The sequence below is a fragment of the Bos javanicus genome, chromosome 2 (assembly GCF_032452875.1).
Source record: "Bos javanicus breed banteng chromosome 2, ARS-OSU_banteng_1.0, whole genome shotgun sequence".
NCBI classification, from domain to species: Eukaryota; Metazoa; Chordata; class Mammalia; order Artiodactyla; family Bovidae; genus Bos; species Bos javanicus.
Window position 1 is genome coordinate 37,203,389 of NC_083869.1, and position 24,162 is coordinate 37,227,550.

The 24,162-nt window shown below is 40.8% G+C and overlaps 2 protein-coding genes across 10 annotated transcripts in view; one reads left to right on the forward strand and one right to left on the reverse strand.

The window, feature by feature from the left end:
* The window catches only part of WDSUB1 (WD repeat, sterile alpha motif and U-box domain containing 1), a 69,384-nt gene extending 57,945 nt beyond the window's left edge, over nucleotides 1–11,439 (forward strand). For 4 of the 5 annotated variants that reach the window (XM_061396366.1, XM_061396382.1, XM_061396370.1 and 1 more), the window contains one exon: nucleotides 11,258–11,439. In XM_061396366.1, the coding sequence (XP_061252350.1) occupies nucleotides 11,258–11,418 (161 nt within the window). In that variant the 3' untranslated portion in view covers nucleotides 11,419–11,439. Of the gene's footprint in view, nucleotides 1–8,324; nucleotides 8,469–11,257 lie in introns of all 5 variants that reach the window. The other variant, XR_009732475.1, reaches the window with a different exon arrangement.
* A 1,943-nt stretch (nucleotides 11,440–13,382) lies between these two features.
* The window catches only part of TANC1 (tetratricopeptide repeat, ankyrin repeat and coiled-coil containing 1), a 254,013-nt gene continuing 243,233 nt past the window's right edge, over nucleotides 13,383–24,162 (reverse strand). For all 5 annotated transcript variants that reach the window (XM_061396071.1, XM_061396060.1, XM_061396081.1 and 2 more), the window contains 5 exons: nucleotides 22,270–22,402; nucleotides 20,140–20,231; nucleotides 18,320–18,466; nucleotides 17,322–17,422; nucleotides 13,383–16,705 (listed from right to left, as the gene is read on the reverse strand). In XM_061396071.1, the coding sequence (XP_061252055.1) occupies nucleotides 15,310–16,705; nucleotides 17,322–17,422; nucleotides 18,320–18,466; nucleotides 20,140–20,231; nucleotides 22,270–22,402 (1,869 nt within the window). In that variant the 3' untranslated portion in view covers nucleotides 13,383–15,309. The remainder of the gene's footprint in view (nucleotides 16,706–17,321; nucleotides 17,423–18,319; nucleotides 18,467–20,139; nucleotides 20,232–22,269; nucleotides 22,403–24,162) is intronic.

Sequence of the window (24,162 nt, forward strand, 5' to 3'; positions counted from 1 at the left end):
CCTTCCATGCCTAATTTCTGGTGAGTTTTTATCATATATAGTTGTTGAATTTTGATGAAAGCTTTTCCTGCATCTATTGAGATTACCATATAGTTTTTATCTTTCAGTTTCTTATTTTTTGTCTCACATTGATTGATTTGTGTGTATTCATGCTCAGGATATATCCCACTTGATCATGTTGTGATCCTTCTTGATGAAATTTTAAATAGGTTTGTTTTTGTGTTTTTTCTGATAGCTTGTTATTAACATGTAGAAAGGCAACAGATTTCTATATCCTGTAGGCTTATTTTATTCTAATTTTTTGGTGGAGACTTTAGGGTTATTCTATATATAGTATCCTGTCATCTGCAGATGTGGGTTTTCCTTCTTCCCTGGCAGTTTGGTTGCCTTTTCTTTTCTTGTCAGATTGCTGTGGCTAGGACTTCTAATACTGTGTTAAATAGATGTGGCAGGAGTGTGGACATCCTTATCTCTTGATTTTAGAGGAAAGGCTTTCAGCTTTTATCCACTGTGTATGATGTTAACTGTTGTTTTTCATAAATGGACTTTTATGTTGAGATGTCCCCTCTATACACAACTTTTATATTTTAAGTTTGTATCCTGCAACTTTGTTAAATTTGTTGTGTGTGTGTGTATGGGGGTGATGGCTGGGAATCTGAATTACCTTCTTTACATGTTGCTAGATTTGAATTTTTTATCATCTTAAAATATTCTTACTGGAATCACTTAATGTATGTTGTCTCGAATTTTGTCTCATTCATTTCAGTCTTGGCTCTCTTGTTTTCTTAATAGCTCCATGGTATACTTCTTTCATTTTATGTATTTAAAATAAACATAAGTGTACATCTTGAACTTTCACATAATGAAAAGTCAAGAAGTGTAGTCTATGAAGTACAGTTGATTTACAGTGTTAATTTCTACTGTACAGAAAAGTGATTCTTATAACTACATAAACGTTTTCATATTCTTTTCCATTATGGCTTATCACAGGTGGTTGAATATAGGTAGTTCCTTGTACTATATAGTAGGGTCTTGTTGTTTGTCCATCCTATATATGTTTACATATGCTAATCCCAAACTCCCCATCGTTCCCTCCCTCTTGACAACCACATGTAAGTCTATTTTTGTTTGTAGATATATTCATTTATGTATTATTCTAGATTCTACATGTAAGTGATACTGTATTTTTTATATGCCGCTATAAACGACATTTCATTTTTTTGGGTAACAGTCCATTGTATATATGTACCTTATCTTCTTTGTCCATTCATCTGTCAGTGGACATTTAGGTTGTTTCCATGTCTTGAATATTGTAAAATATTGTTGCTATTAACATGGGGTGTGTATATCTTTTTGAATTATAGTTTTATCTGGATATATACCCAGGAATAGGATTGCTGGCTTATATAGTAGTTCCATTTTTAGTTTGAGGAACCCCAGTATTGCTTTCTATAGTATCTGCACCAGTTCACATTCCCACGAACAGTGTAGAAGGATTCCTTTTTCTCTACACTCCATCCAGCATTATTTGTAGACTTTTTGATGATGGCCATTCTGACTGGTGTGAGGAGATACCTCATTGTAATTTTTATTTGTATTTCTCTAGTAATTAGTGATGTTGATCATCTTTTCAGATGCCTACTGGCTATCTGTATGTCTTCTGCCCATTTTTTGATTGGATTTTAAGTTACTGATTGAGGTGTATGAGCTGTTTGTGTATCTTAGAACTTAAGCCCTTGTCAATCACATCATTTGCAAATATTTTCTCCCAGTCTATAAATATTTTCATTTTGTTTATAGTTTTTTTGCTGAGAAGCACATCTCTTTGGGGTCTAGCTGCTTTAAGTATCATGTTTGTATGATCATGTTGTTGCACAAAGCAGGAATCTGTTCATTCTCTTGTGAATATACAGTTTGTTTATTCATGCCACTGTTGGTAGTCATTGTTGGCTGTTATACAAGTGCTGCCATGAACCTTTCATCATTTTTTGAGTGATTATACATATGCATTTCTATTGGGTGTATTCCTAGGAATGGATATATAGTTATCAAGAGTGGTTGAATCAGTTTATACTTCTACTAGCAGTGTATGAGGATTCCAGTTGCTCCACAGCTTTCCATACATTTAGTATTGCCTTTGTTTTTCATTTTAACTGTTGTGGTACCATGTATTTTTAAACGTTACTATTTTTATTGACGCAATTGTAGATTCACATTCCTTAAGAAATAAGAGATATCTTGCACTTTTCCCAGGTCCTTCACTGGCAGCATTTTGCAGATGACACTATAATATTACAACGAAGCTATTAACACTGATGCAATTCACAATTCTTAGCTTTCCTCAGATGTGTATTAAGTTGTATACAGTTTCGCCCCTGTTGGAGGTTTTGAGTATCAACCACCAAGTCATGACAAAACAGTTAATCCCACAAGGACCCTTCTTAATACCTTTTTATAACTACATACATTACCTGACTTGCTCTCTTCTCACCTCCACCCCAGTCTGTCCTATTTCTAACACTTTGTCATTTCATATTATTATATGGATGGACTTACACAGTAACCTTTGGGGATTAGTTTTTTCCTGAATAACATAATCCCCAGCAAGTCACCATCAGTTTATTTTTAGCTTTCCTGTGTTACTTTGTTTTAGAAGTGTTCCTGTGGAAAAGATTAGGACTGAAGTTTTTAAATTAACTGTGTCTTTAATGAAAGTGAAGTAAAAAGTCATTCAGTCGTGTCCAACTCTTTGCAACCCAATGGACTATACAACCCATGGAATTCTCCAGGCAAGAATACTGGAGTGGGTAGCCTTTCCCTTCTTCAGGGGATCGTGAACCCATTTCCCGCATTGCAGGCACATTCACCAGCTGAGTCACAAGGGAAGCCCAAGAATATCTTTAATAGAATCGAACAATTTTTTGTCTCCTAGTTCACCTTTCACTCTTCTTTCCTGGATTGATCATGTGTCCTCCGCCCCCACCATGGTATTTTGGACAACCTGTACCTTACATCTGTTAACTGTCTTCAGAAAAAAAAAATATATGACCCGTTTCTGCCTATATTTCAGCATTCTTACAGTATTTTTTCATCTGTCCTTTTAAATTATGCATGCAGTGATGAAAAACACTTAAGCAGCATAAATGGTTTTAAAATGTGGTCCTCTTCCATACTGCAGTATATCCTTGCAGATATTTTTCTGTTCATTTATAATTTTGTTGTATAACACATACAATGATATTTTTAAATTTACTTAATATATATCAGATAGCATTCCCTTGTTAGTATATTCAAAACTACTTCATTCTCAACTGCAAGACAGTATCTTATGGTATGAATGTTGCATAAATTAACTTACTCTGTTAAGACAGTTCTCCATTTATTCTATAAACATCCACAGGCATATTGTTATATACATTTGTTTAAATATTTGTTGGATTCATTCTTCATGCTTATAGGCACTGCCATTTTTTAGTTTTAATTATGCTTACCTTTATTTGGCTCAGACAGTAAAGCGTCTGTCTACAATGTGGGAGACCCGGGTTCAATACCCAGGTCGGGAAGATCCCCTGGAGAAGGAAATGGCAACCCACTCCGGTACTCTTACCTGGAAAATTCCATGGATGGAGGAGTCCGGTGGGCTACAGTTCATGGGGTTGCAAAGAGTCGGACACGACTGAGCAACTTCACCTTTATTTTTAAATATTGTCATGTCCAATTTTTGTCCATTTTGACCTCCAAATAAATTTTAGAATTACTTGTTGTGCCTCAAAAGACAATCTCATTGACATTTTTATTACACTAACAGAGACTTTAAAAACTTAATTTGGGGATGGAATGAGTAGGAATAACAGCTTTGCAATAGGCAGGGTTTTCTGTCTACTCTGAACATTTAAATATGTTAATTTTTAATAAAAACCTAATGTTAAGCACTTTGTGACATTGAGAAAAATCAGCATTTTATCTCAGTTATCTATAGAGAGTACATTCTTTGGCGTCTGTTACTGTTAAGTATAAACATAATGTCAGTTTCTGATATTTTGTTATAGACGGTTTATTTTTATTTCTCTTGTTCAGGGTCCACTACTTCTTGAATGAATTCTGTGCCTTTTATCAATTCTGGAAAACTTTGCTATTTTCATTGTATATAGCTTCTCCTACCTGCTTAGCCGTCATCTATTCTGCCTTGTCTTAATGCTGTAACCTTTTCATGAGAGGTTTTTTTTTCCTTCAAAATTCCAATAGTTATATTTGTCATTCTGGAAGTTTGATTTAGCGTGTAGATTAAGAGGCATAGATTCTTGACCCAAATTGCTTGGATTTAAATCCCACCTCTGTCTTTCTGTATTTTTGTGACGTTGGAAAGTTATTCAGGCCTTGTGTGAGTTAATTCTTAAAATTGTACAGATTAGATAATATAGGTAACAGTGCCCTGGAACAGTCTGTGTGGTGCATGGTAAGTCAACTTCAGTCATGTCCGACTCTTGGCGACCCTATGGACCATAGCCTGCCCGGCTCTCCTCTTGGAACACTCTGATGATACACAATTAGCTGTGTATTAGATAATCATTTTCATAGTACATTGTTTCTTCAATTCATCCCCATTTTAGGAATACTCACTGGTTGTATCTATCTTCTTTCTAAGGTTTGTGCAGTCCTAATACTTTTGTTTCTGCATGCTCATCTTCAGTCAAGTATTACCTGTAGGTGTACAGGGATAGGGCATATAGCTCCAAAGCGGTGGTGGGCGGCAGTGGGCTAAGAACTGGGACAGCAGATGTATTAAAATTTCAGAGCCCAGGCCTGTGAGCTAGTATTCAATACAGCAAAAAGTCATTTGAACCCATATTAAAATATGCTTCTTTTAGTCACTGTTTCTAAATGGAAGAAATTTGGGGGTTAACTTAATCTTTGTTACTAGAAGTGTATAAAATGAATAAGTATCATTACTGAACTGAGGACTATCTGCTATAGCTTTTGTCAGCTCAGTATCTGGGTTTATAGTGAGAGTCAGATGATACTTCCTGGGTGAAAATAATTTTAATATTAAAAACTTTAAAATCCTTAAGTCAATTTTAAAATAATGAAAACAAGCATAGTTAGTTTATACTGAATGTAAATGTTCACTTTGTATTTCCTTTTTTAAAAATTGTCAGTTTTTTCCTCTAATGATGTTTGATTTCAAATAAGCTAACTCTAGTTGCTTTTAAAATTATACGTGACAGGCTATATCTGTGGGGGTGAGGAAGTGGTTCTTGCTTTGTAGCTCTGATAATCCTTTTTACTGCTTTGAGATGAACCTCGGTAGGAGAGTTTGAAAGCTAACATAATTAGCAATGCTGCAGATCTACTCAGAATTCTTGCTTCCTTTGTTAAACAGATGTTTCAGGGGATTATATTTGTTACCAGTAGAGAACTGTTGATTATTCCAATCATTATTTATAATGTCACAGAAAGTTTACATTCAACTTCAGGGTTAGCTGTGACCAGTGTAACTGACTTCCCTATAGCAGGAAGTGTGTACCTCCATAGAGTGAATGGGTTGACATTTTATTCACCGCTGCTGCTAGGTCACTTCAGTCGTGTCCAACCCTGTGCGACCCCATAGACGGCAGCCCACCAGGCTCCCCCGTCCCTGGGTTCTCCAGGCAAGAACACTGGAGTGGGGTGCCATTGCCTTCTCCATTATTCACTGCTACCACCCAAGAAACTGAAAATTCACGAGCAGGCAAGGAAAAATTATTACCTTTAATTCAGCTCTGTTTTTAAATGAGTAAAGTACTATTATGATAATATGCTCTAAAAAATGTAGATATCATACAACTATGAGAGTGCAGAGTATGAAAAGTTGAAGAAGCTCACTGATTAAAAGCCCACTATCTAATTTGAATATTACAGTAAAGAATTAATAGGTACTGATAATACTCTTGGTCTCATCTTTTTAAAGAGATACTAGTGTAAAAGTAAACTAGTAGATGAAAAGTACACACCTCCCTAAGCATCAAAACGGAAGAAAACAGCTCCTATAGTGAAGGAATTTATATAAGTGATGTATGAAAATAAAGAATGATAGAACTATTACCAAACATACTGATAATAACAATTTGGCTTAAGTCATCCCTAAAGAGAGTCAAGATTTGAGGTTAGTTCACAAAGCACAGTTCAACCTAAAACAAGGATTCAGAGAGGTTAGAAATAAAAGGACAGACAGAAATGAGATAGTTCCAACTAAAAATAAAGGGGTTATACAGTTGCCAGTGAAAGAGTTCAGACCCCAAAAAGTTAAAATGACACACACAGCATGATATAGGACACTGGAGATGGCGAGTCTCCATGAGGCTAACCGCCATTAGGCGCAGCCCCAAACATAGCAACAGTTTTCACAGAGCAGAAACTACAAACAAAGTAAGGAGAAATACAGCATGGTAAGAGACTTGATCGTACCTCTCAGTCCAAAATAGGAAGTATACTTTCTTTTTGAATGTATCACCAGAAATAACAAAAACAGCATTGTGTCACCACAATGGAATGTAAGAAATTAGTAACAAAACTGGGCCCCTTTCACCTGGAAGATTTAAAACATGCTGTTATCCTAGTATCTAGCCTGGTGGCAAATGAACTGGCTGTAGCTCAAGTCACAGTATTTCAGAGTAATACTAACACACACATCATTTATCAGTGACAGACCAGTGTGATACATAAGTTTGTATATCAGCTTTTGATAAATAAAAATTGAGTATATTTTCCTATGCAAACAGTTCTTACAACTCAATAGTAAGACATCCCAACTGATAAAAACAGGCAAAGGATTTGAATAGACCTTTCCCCATAGAAGATATACAAATGGCCAACAGCCACTGGAAAAGGTGCTCAGCATCATTAGGGAAGTGAACACCAAAACCACAATGAGATACCACCTTCATATCCACTAGGATGATTTTAAAAAGATGGAAGATGGCAAGGATGTGCCAGATAACAAATACCACGTTATGATTCTTTTTATAAGAAATGTCCAGAATAGGCAAATCCAGACAGAAAATAGTAGTCACTGGGGGAGAGGAGCGATTGCTAATATGGTTCAGAGGTCCATGACTCTATAAAGAGCTAAGCTTGCTTTCTGGAGTGATGAAACTGTGAAATGAGATAGTGGTGGTTGCATAACTGTGAATTACACTAAGAACCCCTGAATTGTATATACTTAAAAGGATGGATTTTATGGTATATGGATTATATCTCAAAAACAAAAGGTGGTAACAATATCTGCAGAAAGCATTATCTCCTCTTGGACTCAGAAAACAGAGGGAATAAGTTGAGGTTATTAAAACCTCATACTCTCTCTCAGAACTCTGGCTTCTAAGGAGGAGGAACTACCCAGCTGGTGTCCTCTCTAAAGGGAAGAAGGCAAGACAAATTTGAGCAGTACCTACAATGAAGCAACGAAAAAAATTTGGAGAGTATACCCCTACCAGATAAAGGTCCACAACTAGCCACAACACTGACAGGCCTTCAACCTTTTTTTGTCTCCTTCTAGAGGAATCTTAGAGAGTTTAACAAGGAGCCAGTGGGCGTAATCCGCATTTAGTGAGTTAAATCAGCGGGGACTCAATAATACAGCCTTCATGTCATACGCGTGCCTGTGTGTGCAAACAAAAAGCAGTTAAAAGGTATGATGGAGGCTTAATTTACAAAAACAAAACCAAAACACTGGATATTAGAAATAGGCATAGAAATAGGCAAACCAGCATGAAGAAAACCATAAAACATCCCTGCGATGGAAGGCTACACTGGAAAACATGGAAAGCTTATTAGCACACCAATGTAGGACGATTCATTGTCAGCAGGATGTCACTATTAGGCTTCTTCCAAGAAATATATAGCAGGTGACTAGTAGGTTCCAAGGCAAAGAATACATAATGACGTGCCCTATCAGATACTAGAACATGTTATACAGTCTCTGTAAAGAACAATGTGGTATCAGCACATGAGTAGACAGACTAATGGAAAATAATCTTTTAAAATCCAGAAGTTTAGTGAATGATAAAAATGAAATTTTAAATCAGTGGGAAAAATAAAGAATTTAAACAAGTGGTATTCTGACAGCTAGTCCTATGCAAAGGATAAAACTAGCCCAATCTGTCATACTACACATTAAATTCCAAATGAATCAGACATATATTAAAAAAAATGAAACCTTTACAGGTCCTTTTACATTTACAGAAGACAGTGAAGGTTAACTCCTTGATAACCTGGGAATAGGAATACTTCTAACCTGGATTCAAAAGCCAAAAGAAGTATAAAAATTTAAATCTTTATTTCATCCACAGAATATGAACACTTCAAGAAAAATATCAATCGCTGTCAAACTCGTCCAAACAACAGAAGAGAGAAAACTTACAAACTCATTTTATGAGCCAGCATTACCCTGATAACAAAATCAGATGAGAGCACACAGGAAAAGGAAATTTCAGGTCAATATCCTTGATAACCATAGATGTAAGAATCCTCAACAAAATATCAGCAAGCCGAATTCAACAATACATTAAAAGAATCATACACCATGATCAAGTGGATTTAGTCTAAGGATGCAAGAATTATTCAGCATCTGTAAATCAATGTGATGCAGCGCATTAAGAAAATGAAGGATAAAAATCATGAACATCTCAATAGATGCAGAAAAGTATCTCCCAAATTTAATATCCACTTATGATAAAAACTTTCAATAAAGTAGGCATAGAGAGCCATTACCTTAAAATCATAAAGGTTACATATGACTCACCTCATACTCAATGGTAAAAAGCTGAAATGGCTTCCTTTAAAGATGTGGGACAAGGGTGCAGACTCTTACCACTTTTATTCAACACAGGACTGGAGGGCCTTGCCAGTGCATTTAGTCAAGAAAAAGAAAAGGCATCCAAATTGGAAAAGAAGTAAAATTTGAAGATGACATACATAGAAAACCCTAGAGAGTTCCTAAAAAATCTATTGTAACTAATCAACCAATTCAATAAAGTGAGTTTACCCAGTCACCATGTAAAAGCAGTTGTGTTTCCGTATACTAGTAACAAGCAATCAGAGAAATTAAGAAAACAGTGCTATTTGCAATTGCATCAAAAAGAATGAAATACCTAAGAATTTAACTCAGGAGGTAAGAGATCTATACACTGAAAACTACAAGACATTAAGGTAATTGAAGACACAAATAAATGGAAAGATACTCTGTGCTCATGGATAGTACCATAAACTGTCCATACTACCTAAGCAATCTGCAGATTTCAGTGCAATCTCTAACAAAATTGCAATGGCATTTTTCATTGAAATAGAACAATTTTTAAATGTGTATTAAGCAACAAGTGACTCCAAATAACCAAAGCTATCTTAAGAAACAAGAACACAAATAATTATTATGTTGCATACCTGAAGCTTATGTCAGTTATATCTCAAAAATAAATCTGAAATTAAGAAAGAGCAATCTAGTAGAAAAATTAGTAAAAAATATGGTCAGTTCACAGGAAAAAGAAAAGCAAATGGTTCTTAAACAGAAGAAAGAATGTTCTAGCTCCCTTAAAATGCTCATGAGAAACTGGTAAAAACTCAGTTTGACAACATAGTCTCTTGGCTGGGCTCTAGGGAAGATTCAGGCACTCTAATCAGTGTTGCTAGTGGTGAAAAATGGTAGAATTCCTATGAAAGTACAAGCATTTCTAGCAAAATTATATGAATGTATTCTTCAATGCAGCAAATCCTACTGCTAGAATTCCCTCCCAAATGATAAGACTGTTCATTGCAGCACTATTTGTAAAAGGTACTGGAAATAACCCAGATGTTCATTAATACATCCATACAGGAATGTGGGGGAATAAAAAAGCCAATCGGGTATAGAATAGTATGGAGCATGGTAAATTTTATGTAGGAATATAGAGGAATAAGGATATGTGTAAGGATATATGTATGTGTGTGCACACATACATTTGCTTATATTTTCAAAAGGAAAAGGTAAACGATAACTTACCTGGTTACCTGCATGGGAAGAGAGGTTACATGGGTTGGACAGATACAGACTTTTCTTGATGTGACTTGTTCTTACAGTTTTACTTTGAAGACCCTTAAATGTTTATACATCATGAAAAGCAAACCAGTCTCTAATAATTGGGAGGATAAAAAGGGAAGTAAATGGACCACATTATATGTCCAGTAACAATCAGAAAAAAATTTTTTCAAGTGATTCTGAAACACAATTTCAGTTAGACAACCGTCGTGGATCAATTGGGGCTTCCCTTGTGGCTCGGTGGTAAAGAATTGACCTGCCAGTGCAGGACACACAGGTTCGATTCCTGATCCAGGAAGATCCCCTGGAGAAGGAATAGGCTACCCACTCCAGTATTCTTGCCTGGAGAATCCCATGGACTGAGAAGTCTGGGGCAGGTACAGTCCATGGGGTCACAAAAAGAGTCGGACACGACTTAGTGACTAAACAAGTCCATCTATCACAGTGACAGAAAGAAATCTTCAGAATCTTTAACAGTTTTTTGTTAGTAACACATTGGCATTGTTAGTTTGCAACGGCTTTATGCATTGCAGATTAAAACAAATAGGTTACAGTGTAAATGAAATTAGAAACTAAGATTTTCTGTTTGAAAGAGCTACAAGTATAAAAATAGTGAAGCAAAACCTCCAACCTTTACAGGTACAAATAAGTTTGTAAGAACATGGTATTAAAATCCTTAGCCAGTGGATCTTTTTTTTCTTTTGGCAGTGTAAATGCCTTTACTATCAAGTCCATAGTAGGGTAGGGTGCGCTCTATAACCTCTTGGCATCTTGTTTCCCTGACTTTTCCGTATGTTGGAAAGTTAGGCTGAGTCTTCCCTGGAACTCTTTGCTCCCGTCTGTAGCCACAGTAACTGATGCACAGATATGGCGGCACAGCCGGACCTTGCAGCTTTACCACCACTTGCCTCTCTCCAGCCTGATTCATTTCCTTTCTTCCTTGGTGCTACATCTGAATTTTTAACAGAAGGCCCCTTTTCCAGTTTTTTGGGACACTGTTCAAGGTAATTTGTGCAATCAGTGTATCTTACATGGTAGAATTTAGGATGTCATTGCAGAAATATTTTGGGAGCAATGGTGCAAGACAAGAATACCACTTAAATCATAGTAAAGGCCTTGGCAGTGGAATTTTTATAACCATTTTAGTGATCCTAACTTCCCTTTTCCTACATTGCAAATAATTTGTGTATGTGGCTTTTTTCTTTTTTTTAGATGGCTACTCATATGAAAAGGAAGCAATGGAAAATTGGATCAGCAAAAAGAAACGTACCAGTCCCATGACAAATCTTGTTCTTTCTTCAGTGATACTTACACCAAATAGGACTCTGAAAATGGCCATCGATCGATGGCTAAGTGAGACACATCAAAAATAAAACTCTATATTGTGTTATTTATATTTTCTGTGATCTCACTTGAGTGATTTAAAGGTAAACTTTGTAAACTTAGTTACCTACCTTTTCATATAATAGTGAATAAAATCTTAACCTATAGAGAAACTTTGACTTCAAATTGCAATGCTCAAGTTTATTCTGGTTATAGATCATATTCCATTATAACCAAAGATCAGAATAATCTAGACTAGAACATAATCCTAGTTAATAACATTTCATTTGATAACTCTCTGGAATCCTTCTAAAGAGATTTTTAGCAAAATAATTATAGATTTGTTTACGAATACATTGAGAAAGTCACTTTGATAATATTTACTAGCAGTTTTTTTAGCTTCTAAGTTTGCAAGGTAGTAATGATTTTTTTCCCCATTGTCCAAACCTAGGTACAAGTTAGCATAAATTATCACAGATACATTAAGTTGACTTTGCTGAAACATATAAAGTGGCAAACTAGCCTCCTTTTAGAATATAGAGTTCTTAAAAAGTTCTCACATCATAGTTTAAGCTAAGGGGACTATACATTTGTACACAGTAGGCTGATAGCTAATACAAGCACCCTGACGAACATTTGCTCAGAAGACTTCAGGTCCCGTAAGTGGAGGTTACACTGCCTCTCCCTCCCTCTCGCAAGTTGTTCACCAGAATGGAAGCCATTAGTGCAAAGCTTGCTAAAACTAAATAAACTCTAAGGGCACGGAGGGACCAGGACTCTGTACTTACCCCCAAACCCTCACTGTAATTGTTCTGAAATTTGAAAACACAAATAAAAAAGCAATGTAAGGATATATTCCATCAAAAGACTTGTTAAAATCGGTAGTGCGCTCACCATTGGACCAGATATCTTGTGTTTTGATAAAATAATACTTATTTTTCAAAAGGGCTAGCTGGTTTTCACATAAAAATTACTAAAAATTATTGAAGTCACTGACAGAAAACACAATAAAAGATGTTATTTTTTAAATGTTTTAAAGAAGGTGATTTTCTTTTCCTACATTTCACTAGGATAGTTTCTAGTTAAGTGACTGAAAACTAAGATGCCAGTTTACCAAAGTGAAGTGTTCTGTTTTTCTCTACAAACAAACCAAAGCTAACTACTCCTCCCCACAAAGCACAGGCAAACAAAAAATCAAATCTAAAACCATCCATAGGAAAGGATACCGCCTGGCCCTCCACACCGCACTAGGGGCCACTGTCCCTGCAGGACTCGCTGCTTGGGCCTCAGCTCCCACCAACAGCCTCCCAAGGAGACAGCACTTCCTGGAACTACTGGACCAAATACATTTACTCAGAATCCATCACAGTAAATTCTAATAGTCATACTGGCAGCATCACAGGAAAAGTCATCCAATAAGCATTTATCTGTTACTAAATTTTCCCCTCCCACCCAGTTTTGTTTTTTGACCTTGAGTTTAAATATATGACTTTAAATAAGGACTGAAAATACTTTCCCTTAAGCCTTGCTAATAATAGCAGTAACCATACAATAACCTGAAGTTGTTTAGGCTTAAGATTCCAAGTCAGGATATTTTAACACAACAGTTTAATGTTCACACTCATTCATAAGACTTTGAAACTGAAATATGTGGGTATAAACACGTTTAACTCAGAGATCAGTACACATGTGAAGAACAAAATTTCACATTAGCACAGTGTTCAGTGTATCGCCAAAGTGAGAGCTAAAAACTGAAGATACCGTGTTGCCAATAAAAACAGACGCCAGGATTTCTGGAACAGATGTTTAGAAGGCTCCTCATGCATGCTCATTTCAGGCAAAAAGACTAATTTTGACCTTGAAATATTGGGATTTCTAGATGCCATTATCCTTGTTCTAAATGAAATAAAAGTAAACATGCATTTGTAGTATTACTGAAAATCAGGCTATTCGCCTTTTTTTAGGGACACGATCACCCAGGATTAAAGTGAGACAGATAGCTGACATCAAGATCTTCTCTACTTAGCCACTGTTTCATTTAATGCAAAACAAACTATTGTCTTTATTCCAGACGGACAAGTACAGTAGTTGTGCAGAAACAAAACTACATAATGCAAGAGTAAGACTTCCACAACATTAAAGAAAACAATAAATAAGCCATAGTAGTTATAGCAGAACCTCATGAAGAGCCTCTTAAAAAAAACACAATGAAACTATACAGAGTACACTGCACACAGGAACCAATGCTGAAGAATGACGCCAGAAGATTTCTGTTCGTACAAGACCACAATGGTGCTTACAGGGACTTCATTACAACTCTTCATTTTTAAAACATTCTGTAAATATAGAACTTCCTTCTCTCCAATTCTAGAAAATAATTTCACATCCCAACATATAAAACAAAGCACTCCCACCTCTCTGAAAACTAGCATTTTAACATCCTCCAATAGCATATCATTTTCATATAAAAATACCTTTAACTCAAGGATCATTCCTGTACCTTATCTTTACAAATGAATAATACATCAGTTTGGACTTGTAGCACCTCAGAGGTGTTCATATAAATGAGATAAAGTGCCGTTACTTGGATACTGTTAACATGCCCTATATATCGCTCAGTGCAATAAACAGCATGGGTGAAGCTTAAAAAGCACATGCAAATACATGACTTCCAGATTACTTGAAATAGTTATATTTACAAGTCTGAATACAACTTTAGCTATTCATATATACAACGTATAGCTCTAAAGTAATGACTATAATAAAAGCCATAGCCAACCATACCTTAAGTATCCAAATTAAATACTGTCCTTAGAGGACCTTGGAAGGCTTGTTCCAGGAGTGCTGTCATTGATAAAAGCAGTTTGGGAATCAGTTGAGAGCTAATTTACATGTCACCAAGAATGCTGTATAAGAATACAGAATACTACTACTAAAACTTAGTGTTTTAATCCAAATTCAACTTACCTACCAATCATGACTCCAAATGGTTTATATCATTTTCAAATATTAAAAATACACTGAAGCAGGAATGTAGTTTCAAAAAAAGGTGCTATAAAAATATTTTAATGAGAACTGTAACACAAATAAAAGTTGATCTTTTTAAGGGAACTGCTATGAAGAGAACATTACCTGGATGTTCTTGTATTTTGCTTAAAAAAACAAACCAGCTGTATAATATGTAAAGTCACATTTATATTCAGATAGAAATTACTCAGGTCTTTTATATCCATATATATATACATACACACACACTGACCCTTGAACAACAGGGGTTTGAACTGTCCAGGCCCACTTTTTTTTCAGTCACTACGTACTAAGTACTACATGATCCACGGATGGTTGAATACAAGGATGTGGAACTCTCCAGAGGACCCAACTGTAAAGTTATACATGGATTTTTGACTACAGAGGTTGGCGGCCCTAACCCCTACATTGTTTAAGGGTCAACCTATGTATACATACATATATATATAAAGATTTGACTTATTGGAACTGTTACTTGAAAATTTCCTCTTTTCCACAACGTATCACCTGGATATTATGTCATGAGTTAAACTATTACTAGATACTTACATTATCTAAGAAATAATGTGATCTTAACTACATAGCAAATGCTAGGAGAAAAGTGATAAAAACCAAACAATTTCGTAAGAGAAAAGCATATGCGTTAATGTCTTCCTGGCTGTCTTAAATTTTTAACTGAATAGGCATAGCTAGTTGCAGTTTTCCAATTCTGGTTAGCATTCTTATTTCTGGTGACTTCTAGTTTACTAAAGAAACTTAATCTGACACTTTCAGTGTATCAATGGCATCTGATCCACTCCAGAGGGGAAAAAATATATGGCTAAAAAGTAATTTTTCTCATGTACAACCATTTAATTATTACCAGGCACCAACACATTGTCTTCCAAATACTACAAATGGGTCTCTCTTAAGGCTCACACATTTGATTCTATGAATGATCGCTTTGGTTTTGCTGAAGGGAGGTGACTCCTGTGGGCTTCACTGCTGATATGAGACTGCTGTTTAGACATACTTTCCTGATACAGATGTGAAATGGTCTTAGTTACCCTGCTGTCCTGACAGTGGACTGGCATTTGGCACTTCTTTTCTTCTGGCTCCTTCACCTGGGCCCCGTTGTGGACACCTCCACCCAGGGTAGACCCAGGGCAGGCTTTGGCTTGCTTGAGAGAGGGCTTCTCAGAGTTCGAGGCCTGCAGGCCAGCTGCAGAAGGTGCGCTTGTCAGCAGCCCCTCTGACACCGCACAGTGCCAGGTGCGGCCAGGGGGGTGGTTCTGCTGCTGGAACCTCGCGGTCTTATCCATGATGCCCATGAATGGAGTATTGCGAGGTCTGTGCTCAGCTGTGCCACTCGGAACCTGGCTACCAACCTTGTCTTTAATTCGAGCATCTGGTCCTTGGACTTTGAAGCCATCCGAGAAACTGCTGCTTGAAGCCAAACTACTGGTGGAGCTTGACATCTTGATGCTGCTCGAGGGAGAACCGGAAGACCCTGAACTACTGAGGGAAGTCGGGTGTCGGGTGTCGCTGCAGCTCACTGGCCCCCCTGGGTTTAGAGGCACCACGTCCACAGCCACGGCAGCATGAGACAGAAGCCTCTCTGCACTTTTTATCTTGCTTGGTAAAGGATACGCAGCGTCGCCCTCACTGTGCTGCAGGTGGACTGCGGGGCTGGGCCCCAGCCGATCGCCGAAGGGGCCAGAGGCTGCTCCCTCCAGATGCAGGCTTCTGCTACCGGCGGGGGCAGTGGGCAGTCTTCCGGGCATGGGGCTCGGGGGAGGATTCAGAGGAGAGACCTGCGTCTTCGAGCTGCTGTTTCTCACACCCGCCGGCCCGGAGCCCAGGTGCTGGCTGGTCTTCACGATCTGCGCCTGCTTGGTGGGCTGCACCGTCAGCCCCGGCTGAGCCACCGCCTCCCTCAGGGCCTTGCCGGCCCCCGGCCGACTCTGCAGCGGCGACACGGGCCTTATCTTGGGCTGGAGCCCTTCCTGAAGGTTTCGGATGTACGGGGAGGGTGCGGACGAGGATGGCGGGGGTCTGGGAGCGAGGGAAACGGCTTCTTCCGGTGGCGACGTCTCCTCCTCTTCAGCCTCCTCAAGGTGAAAGTGGTCGTTCAGGCCGGGCGTCGGGGCATACTCCTCGTTGTCCGAGTCGGTGGGTGGGGCAGGCGGCGGGGCCTGCTGCTTCTGCTGCTGGCTCCTCTGGAGCTGCTTGCACTCCTCCTCCACGCGGGCCAGGAGCCGCCTGATCTCCTGGTTGGCGGGACAGAGCTTCACTGCTTCCCGCAAGTCAGCCAGGGCAGCCACGAACTGCCTTTATTTTAAAAGATACAATTACAAGTCACGTAAGAAAGAACTCTGAATGCAACTGTTCATAAAGCAGCTCTGAAAAGGTAGCCGAGTGAGTTCTGTGCGGGTTCTGTGTGGATGGAACCCATGGAACTAGATTAGACTCACTCAGCTAAGTGGGAGCGCCAAATTCTAACCCAGACCCATGCAGTTCCAGGGCCCCAGCATCTCTACAAAGACCAGATGGTGGGGGTGAGCTCAGCATAAAGCAGGGGAGTTAGAATCCTCTTCACATCACCTCCCCCATCCCACCCCAAGCAACTCGTCCTATTGACTCCGCCCCCCTTCCCCACGTGTCTCTGGTTGGCTGGCTGACTGGTAACACGGACTAAGCTAGGAACTTGATGTTGCAGTACAGGTCAACTGCTGGAGGGGAGGAACCGTTATGAGACGTCTAGAGAAAGTAAAAGCTCAGCCATTGCTAATGATTTCCACTGCTGTGCCTTCTGGAAGCTGCCTACTTAGAATCAAAGAGGAGGAGAGGCACTGAGTGGTGCTCATGGATCAGAAGCCCCCAAAGCTTTGAAGCCAGAGCAAGACAAGAAGGCTTCACTAGCCTCCCATCTAACCCCAGACGGTACCTGCTACTTCTCTTGGCTCTCGCCCTGGCATAAAAGGCTTCGTAGGACTTTGGTTTCAACTCAAGGGCCTTGGAAGCAAATTCTTCTGCCATGCCGAAGTCCTGGCATCAATATTTAAATACACAAGTCAGAAGCAGCACCAAAACATGATGACAGCCAACGTTTTAACAGAAGTTTTGCTCTAGAGGTTGACAGAGAACTGGGACACAGTCGGAGCAAGGTGAAGCGGAAGGCAAGTCAGGTTTTTTGTTGTAGAGTTGGGTGACAGCTAAAGTGTATTAATGTTCTTATGGGAAGAATCCAACAGAGAAGCAAAAATCGTTGAACTCTGGAGAGAGAACAGTGTTGGAAGCAGTGGAGCAAAGTGAAGGCCAATGAGAGCCGGCACCCAGGGGTGGGGGGGAGGAGGAGGGAGCCTTGGGGGGCACAGATGCCTCAGGAAGGCGGAAGAGTATGTGGGCGCAGAAGCAGGAAGGTCACAGGCTTGCTTGAGGCAGGATGCAGTTAAAAAGAAAGAAAGTGGTACTGAAACAAATCCAGTTATAAGTTAACTGTGAATTAACTACGGTTAATTAATTATGAACTAACCAGTTCCTGGCTTACCTTTTAAGCAAACATAATAAACACTAGGCAGACTGTATGTAACGCATTTGTGTTGCATTTTATAACGATGCCCTTTCCTTCTGAACCTGGGGACAGACCACTCATGACAGCTCTGGCCACATGCAGCTGGGCAGAGGTGGAGGAGCGGTTTGCATGTGCTCATCATCACTGAGACACAGAAACCATACCCACGTGCTCTCCTCTCCACACCGTGGGGGGTGGGGGTGGGCGCCGTGACCTAATGACAGTCACCCCAGGCAAGCAGCTCCCCGTGTACCAAGCTCGTAGAAAAGTGCAAACACAAGACAGGCAGTCTCAGGACTAGGGCGTGGAAGGGCAGGCCTCCTCCACCAGGAGAACAGTCTATGGCTGAAAGACTGGAATAAGGGGCTTACGTTTGTTTTTCTTCGGCAGCGAGACAAACTGAGATAGAGGGAAACTCTTAGCTCATTGAATGGTCTCATGTCCTCTCCGAATCCTTCTCGAGGAAACTTCCTTAAGGCGTACTGGTACCTCTGGGCTGCTTCTTTCATCTTCCCTTTCTAGGAATAAAAAACCAGAGAAATTTATCTTTTTCAGAGGCTGCAAGATGAATAAGGACCCTGATGAGGACAGGCTGTGGCCAGAACCAGTCCACAAACCGGCAGGGCCACGTGGCCTCACTGCCCACATAGATGTCTGTGACCAGAACCCGGTTATAGGGAGGGATCCGTAAATCGCCAAACCCATAGCTATCAGTCTTAAAACACTGGACTATCATCCCCATTACATATTTTCAACAAACATTTCATGAATGATCTCTCATGTAAGGACACTTTCATGCAAAGCGTTAACAGAAATCAGATGGAAAAATGATGGCGTTCTCAAGGCAAGTAGAGTCTTGTGGATAAACCTAGAGCTTGCTGGAGAATAATAATTTTTCTTTTAAGAAAAACTAAAACACAGGCTTTAAAACCCCATGCAGCACTGCACATCATTTTCAAGGCTAAAGAAATCCATTTGCTCTGTCGGGTCTGTCTCGCAGCAGGTATGAAGTCTGTTGAAAATGGCTTAGTATTTCTAACATAATTGCCAACCAAAATTCATATTAAAACCACTTCAAAGCCACAACAATACACACTCTGAACTCAATTTCAAACTGATTCCAAGCCAGGAACCCTGCTGGGTCATGCTATATGCCTATTTATTTGTTATTATTTAAAAAAAAAGAAAGAAAGAAAAGGAAAACACAGCAAGTGCAGCTGCTTCATGGCAAAAAGGATTAAAACGGTCATGATGTATTGATAGTTTTTTGTTTTCATAATCTTTTAATTCTTTCTAATCAGAGACCTGGAAAGAATGATGATCTATGGAAATGGCCTATTTCTCTAAACTCAGGGTTTGCAAACTACAGTTTCTGGGCCAAACCTGGCCTGCTATTTCTGCAAACACGGTTTGGAACCTGGCCTGGCTCCTCTGTGTGTCATTGTGGCTGAGTCTGTGCCACAAGAGCACAGTTTGGGGTGGGGGTGGGGTGCGGGGTGTGTGGTGTGTGTGACAAGAACCACAGAGCAAAGCCTACCATAGTTCCTCCCCTCCTCTCTCCAGGCAAAGTGTACTGACCCCCGATCTAAACTGGATGTCTTAGTGTGAAATTTGTTCAAGTCAAAATCACTACTCTTTAAATTGTCTTTACATTTCAAAGGGAAAATGAGAAAAAAAATTAATTTGCCTCCTGAGTATTATATATTATTGACTATTTTAAGTAAAAATCTCTCCAGAAACAGTTTCAAATTCGAGAGGCTTATAGATACTAAAATGAAGATAATAAAGGCTTGGGAGATTGCATGATTCTTTTCTTATGAAAATGTCTCCTGAGTGTTTCTTTCCCACGTCTCATGATTCCAGGCGCCAAAGAATTTCCTGTAGGACGTGCCCGTTAAACTAGAAGCTACTCTGCCTCCATAGCAAAGCTACAGGCTGTAAATCATAGTTACAGCCACAAGGATTTGTTCAGAAATAATGGTTCCCAGACACAAAGAGGAGTGCGTTCCACCTGGAAGATTCTGCTGTTAAGATATCAAAGCCCGGGCTTGAGGCCAGGATGGCACCTCCCGGAACGTCTGCTCGCTGAGCTCCGTGCATCCTGTGTAGCAGCACAGCTATATCCATTACACCCCCGACTAAGGCTGCTTGCAGGCTGTCACGGCGTCCCAGAAAGGGCGATACCACTTACTTTGTACATCACGTTTCCTTCCTCCATCAATTTCTGTAAAAGTATAATCAAAATATCAGGTTTGGAAGTAGCCATCGCCCAGGCAGCATTTCCTGCAAAATAAACATGTGTTCAGAGGCACTCGGGCGGGCTTGGAGGCAAGGAGTTCCATACTTTAATACATCACAGCTAAGCCTGCACACAGCAGAGCACCCAGCCTCAGAGCACCCTGCAGCATGTCCTGCAGACCCTGGATAACAATACAACGAAGAGAAGAGAGTGCTTAGCAGGGAGCTGCACCCCGCACATACCGTCATTGCGATGGGAAAAAGCACTGGGACACGAAGGCATCAGTGGGATCATGAGCCACCCTCCCTCCTGTGGAGATCTGCTTCCAAATCATCTCCTTAGCTCCCTGCAGTGCTGTCAGGACCACAGACAGGTGAAGGCAGGCCAGCGTTCACAGAATCTCTCACACTCGCCTCAGAGTCACAACCAAGTCCGCGCTGAGACGCGAGCTCTGGCCCTGCTGCCCCCAGCCTCCCTGCCTCCGCCTGTGTCCCCGTCTCTCCCCCTGCGGCCAGCACAGCCACAAGCTCTGCTAAGCCTCTTGCCAACACGCACAGGGAGCAGCACTTAAGGGCAGACTCAGGAGTCAGACTCAGGTTCACAATGGCCTGCCGCTCACCATGACCTCAGGGAGCTATTCACTACCTTCAGCTGGGTTCCTCCTCTGTGACGTGATGCTATATGCTCATTCCCCTCTCATAGGGCAGATGACGATGAAATAAAGTAAAACATGAAACTGCTCACAATAGTTCCTGATACCGTGAGCTGCTTAATGATATTTCACCTTCATCGCAGTCCCCTCCCCAGAACTGCTGGCAGCCAAAGGTCTGATATGAAACCAGAAAAAAACCAGTGTGGTCTGGGTGCCCTTCCCCACACTCTGAACTGTGTGCCAAGGTCCTACCTCTCAGAGCTCTCACCCTCGATATCCTTAAGTCACCCATCTTGTCTCCGTAAATCCTGAGAACTTTCTCTCCCAGAACGTGTGCTGGGGTTGCCACTGCCCTTCCTAGCAGACCAGACGCCGCCTCCCAAACAGTGGTACTCATACTCACCTGCTCATGACAACCACCCACCAGCTCTTGCCCATCCACCCTTAGCCCCTCCCATGGAGCCCCCCAGAACTGCTTCCATTGTGGCTCCCACACAACCCCGACACCCCCCAGTGCTGGGCTATCCCTCAACACTGGCCTCTGCTTTCTCCTCTTTTAAACACTCTGAATGACTGTGATTAACTGAGTCTTAGAGAGGGACCGACGGAGAAGGCAATGGCACCCCACTCCAGTACTCTTGCCTGGAAAATCCCATGGACGGAGGAGCCTAGTGGGCTGCAGTCCATGGGGTCGCTAGGAGTCGGACACGACTGAGAGACTTCACTTTCATGCATTGGAGAAGGAAATGGCAACCCACTCCAGTGTTCTTGCCTGGAGAATTCCAGGGACCGGAAGCCTGGTTGGCTGCTGTCTATGGGGTCACACAGAGTCGGACACGACTGAGTGACTTCACTTTCACTTTTCACTTTCATGCATTGGAGAAGGAAATGGCAACCCACTCCAGTGTTCTTGCCTGGAGAATCCCAGGGACCGGAAGCCTGGTTGGCTGCTGTCTATGGGGTCACACAGAGTTGGACACGACTGAGTGACTTCACTTTCACTTTTCACTTTCATGCATTGGAGAAGGAAATGGCAACCCACTCCAGTGTTCTTGCCTGGAGAATCCCAGGGATGGGGGAGCCTGGTGGGCTGCAGTCCATGGGGTCGCTAGGAGTCGGACACGACTGAGAGACTTCACTTTCATGCACTGGAGAAGGAAATGGCAACCCACTCCAGTGTTCTTGCCTGGAGAATCCCAGGGATGGGGGAGCCTGGTGGGCTGCCGTCTATGGGGTCGCACAGAGTCAGACACGACTGAAGTGACTTAGCAGCAGCAGCAGCAGCAGAGACGGACCAAAAAAAAAAAACCCTCCATACACCTGACCTCTTACTCCTTAACCTGGGAGCAGGTGAATGTAGTCCCTCACGAGCTCTAAAATCTGAAGCTACCCTTCCCCTTGTTGCTGCACTGAGGTGTTTGTTCACTGACCTAATTTGGCTCCTTTTCTCAGCAGCGTAACCACTACAGATGTGTTCCGACAACCAATGGCTCTGTCCAAGGGCCGCATACCGCTGTGGTCCACGTGCTCAATCACAGCCCCCTTGTCCACCAGATACAGCACCTGCAGAGAGAGCGCACAGGCCCTGAGGGCGCAGGCAGAGGAGCCCTCGCCTACCCGAGGCCGCAGCTGGTGTAGAAAGAAGCTGGCGATCTTACTTCACTCTGATCTCAGATGCCTCTGGCCTAATGAGATCCTAGAATGGAAATAAAGTTGACACAGAACAAAGCAGAGAAATTGCAATCCACAGCTCAAACCTGCTCTGCTAAAGTGACTGTGATGTTGGCAATGAGGAAGGCAGGCAGATGCTCCGGAAGCAGGTGGGGAGTGTGTCCGTCACCCAGACCACAGACAGGTACACGCACGCCTTCACCTGTCTTCGCATCCTACTTCCCAGGCCACAGAGATAAGATACAGTCACTTTTTCATCTCCAATTACTTATTAGGAGGCAGGCTTCTGCCATAGCTCCAACTAGCTACCAGGTCACAGCAACAGGCACTCCAGAAATGCTCAGATCCACACAGCCTGGATACAGAACCTGAAAAGGTTGGAATCTGCCAGACCCAATAATAATTCACTTTTAAGGCATAGGAAAGAGATTTGAATACAGAGACTGTAAAGATGGAAAGCTTAAGAGCATGCTACCAAGACTGACTTGATGTGATAAAACAGCTATCACTTGGGCTAAACAGAGAACAAGTGGGAAAACCACACTGTGGTTTGACAGAAACAGAAATTGCCAGGAAAACTGAGCCACTCACTGGGAAAGTCTGTAGACTGCTTAGAGTTTCATGTGGATCTGATACATCTTATCAGTATACCAGCTGTTCACAAAATAACACACTAGAGGGATTAATATCCAGGATATGTAAAGAACTCCTACAACCCAACAACAAAAGCCTCAAATAACCCAATTTAAAAACAGGCAAAGCTGTGATAAGCCATAATGGAAAGAATATTAAAAGGTATATATATATGTATAACTGGGTCGTTCTGCACAGAAGTTAGCACACTGTAAATCAACTATACTTCCATAAAAGTGAAAAAATATTGAGCATCTTTTCATGTGTTTGTTAGCCATCTGTATGTCTTTTTTGGAGAAATGTCTATTTAGTTCTTTGGCCCATTTTTTGATTGGGTCGTTTATTTTTCTGGAGTTGAGCTGTAGGAGTTGCTTGTATATTTTTGAGATTAGTTGTTTGTCGGTTGCTTCATTTGCTATTATTTTCTCCCATTCTGAAGGCTGTCTTTTCACCTTGCTAATAGTTTCCTTTGATGTGCAGAAGCTTTTAAGGTTAATTAGGTCCCATTTGTTTATTTTTGCTTTTATTTCCAATATTCTGGGAGGTGGGTCATAGAGGATCCTGCTGTGATGTATGTCGGAGAGTGTTTTGCCTATGTTCTCCTCTAGGAGTTTTATAGTTTCTGGTCTTACGTTTAGATCTTTAATCCATTTTGAGTTTATTTTTGTGTATGGTGTTAGAAAGATGCTCAACATCACTCATTATCAGAGAAATGCAAATCAAAACCACTATGAGGTACCATTTCACACCAGTCAGAATGGCTGCGATCCAAAAGTCTACAAATAATAAATGCTGGAGAGGGTGTGGAGAAAAGGGAACCCTCTTACACTGTTGGTGGGAATGCAAACTAGTACAGCCACTATGGAGAACAGTGTGGAGATTCCTTAAAAAACTGGAAATAGAACTGCCTTATGACCCAGCAATCCCACTGTTGGGCATACACACTGAGGAAACCAGAAGGGAAAGAGACACGTGTACTCCAATGTTCATCGCAGCACTGTTTATAATAGCCAAGACGT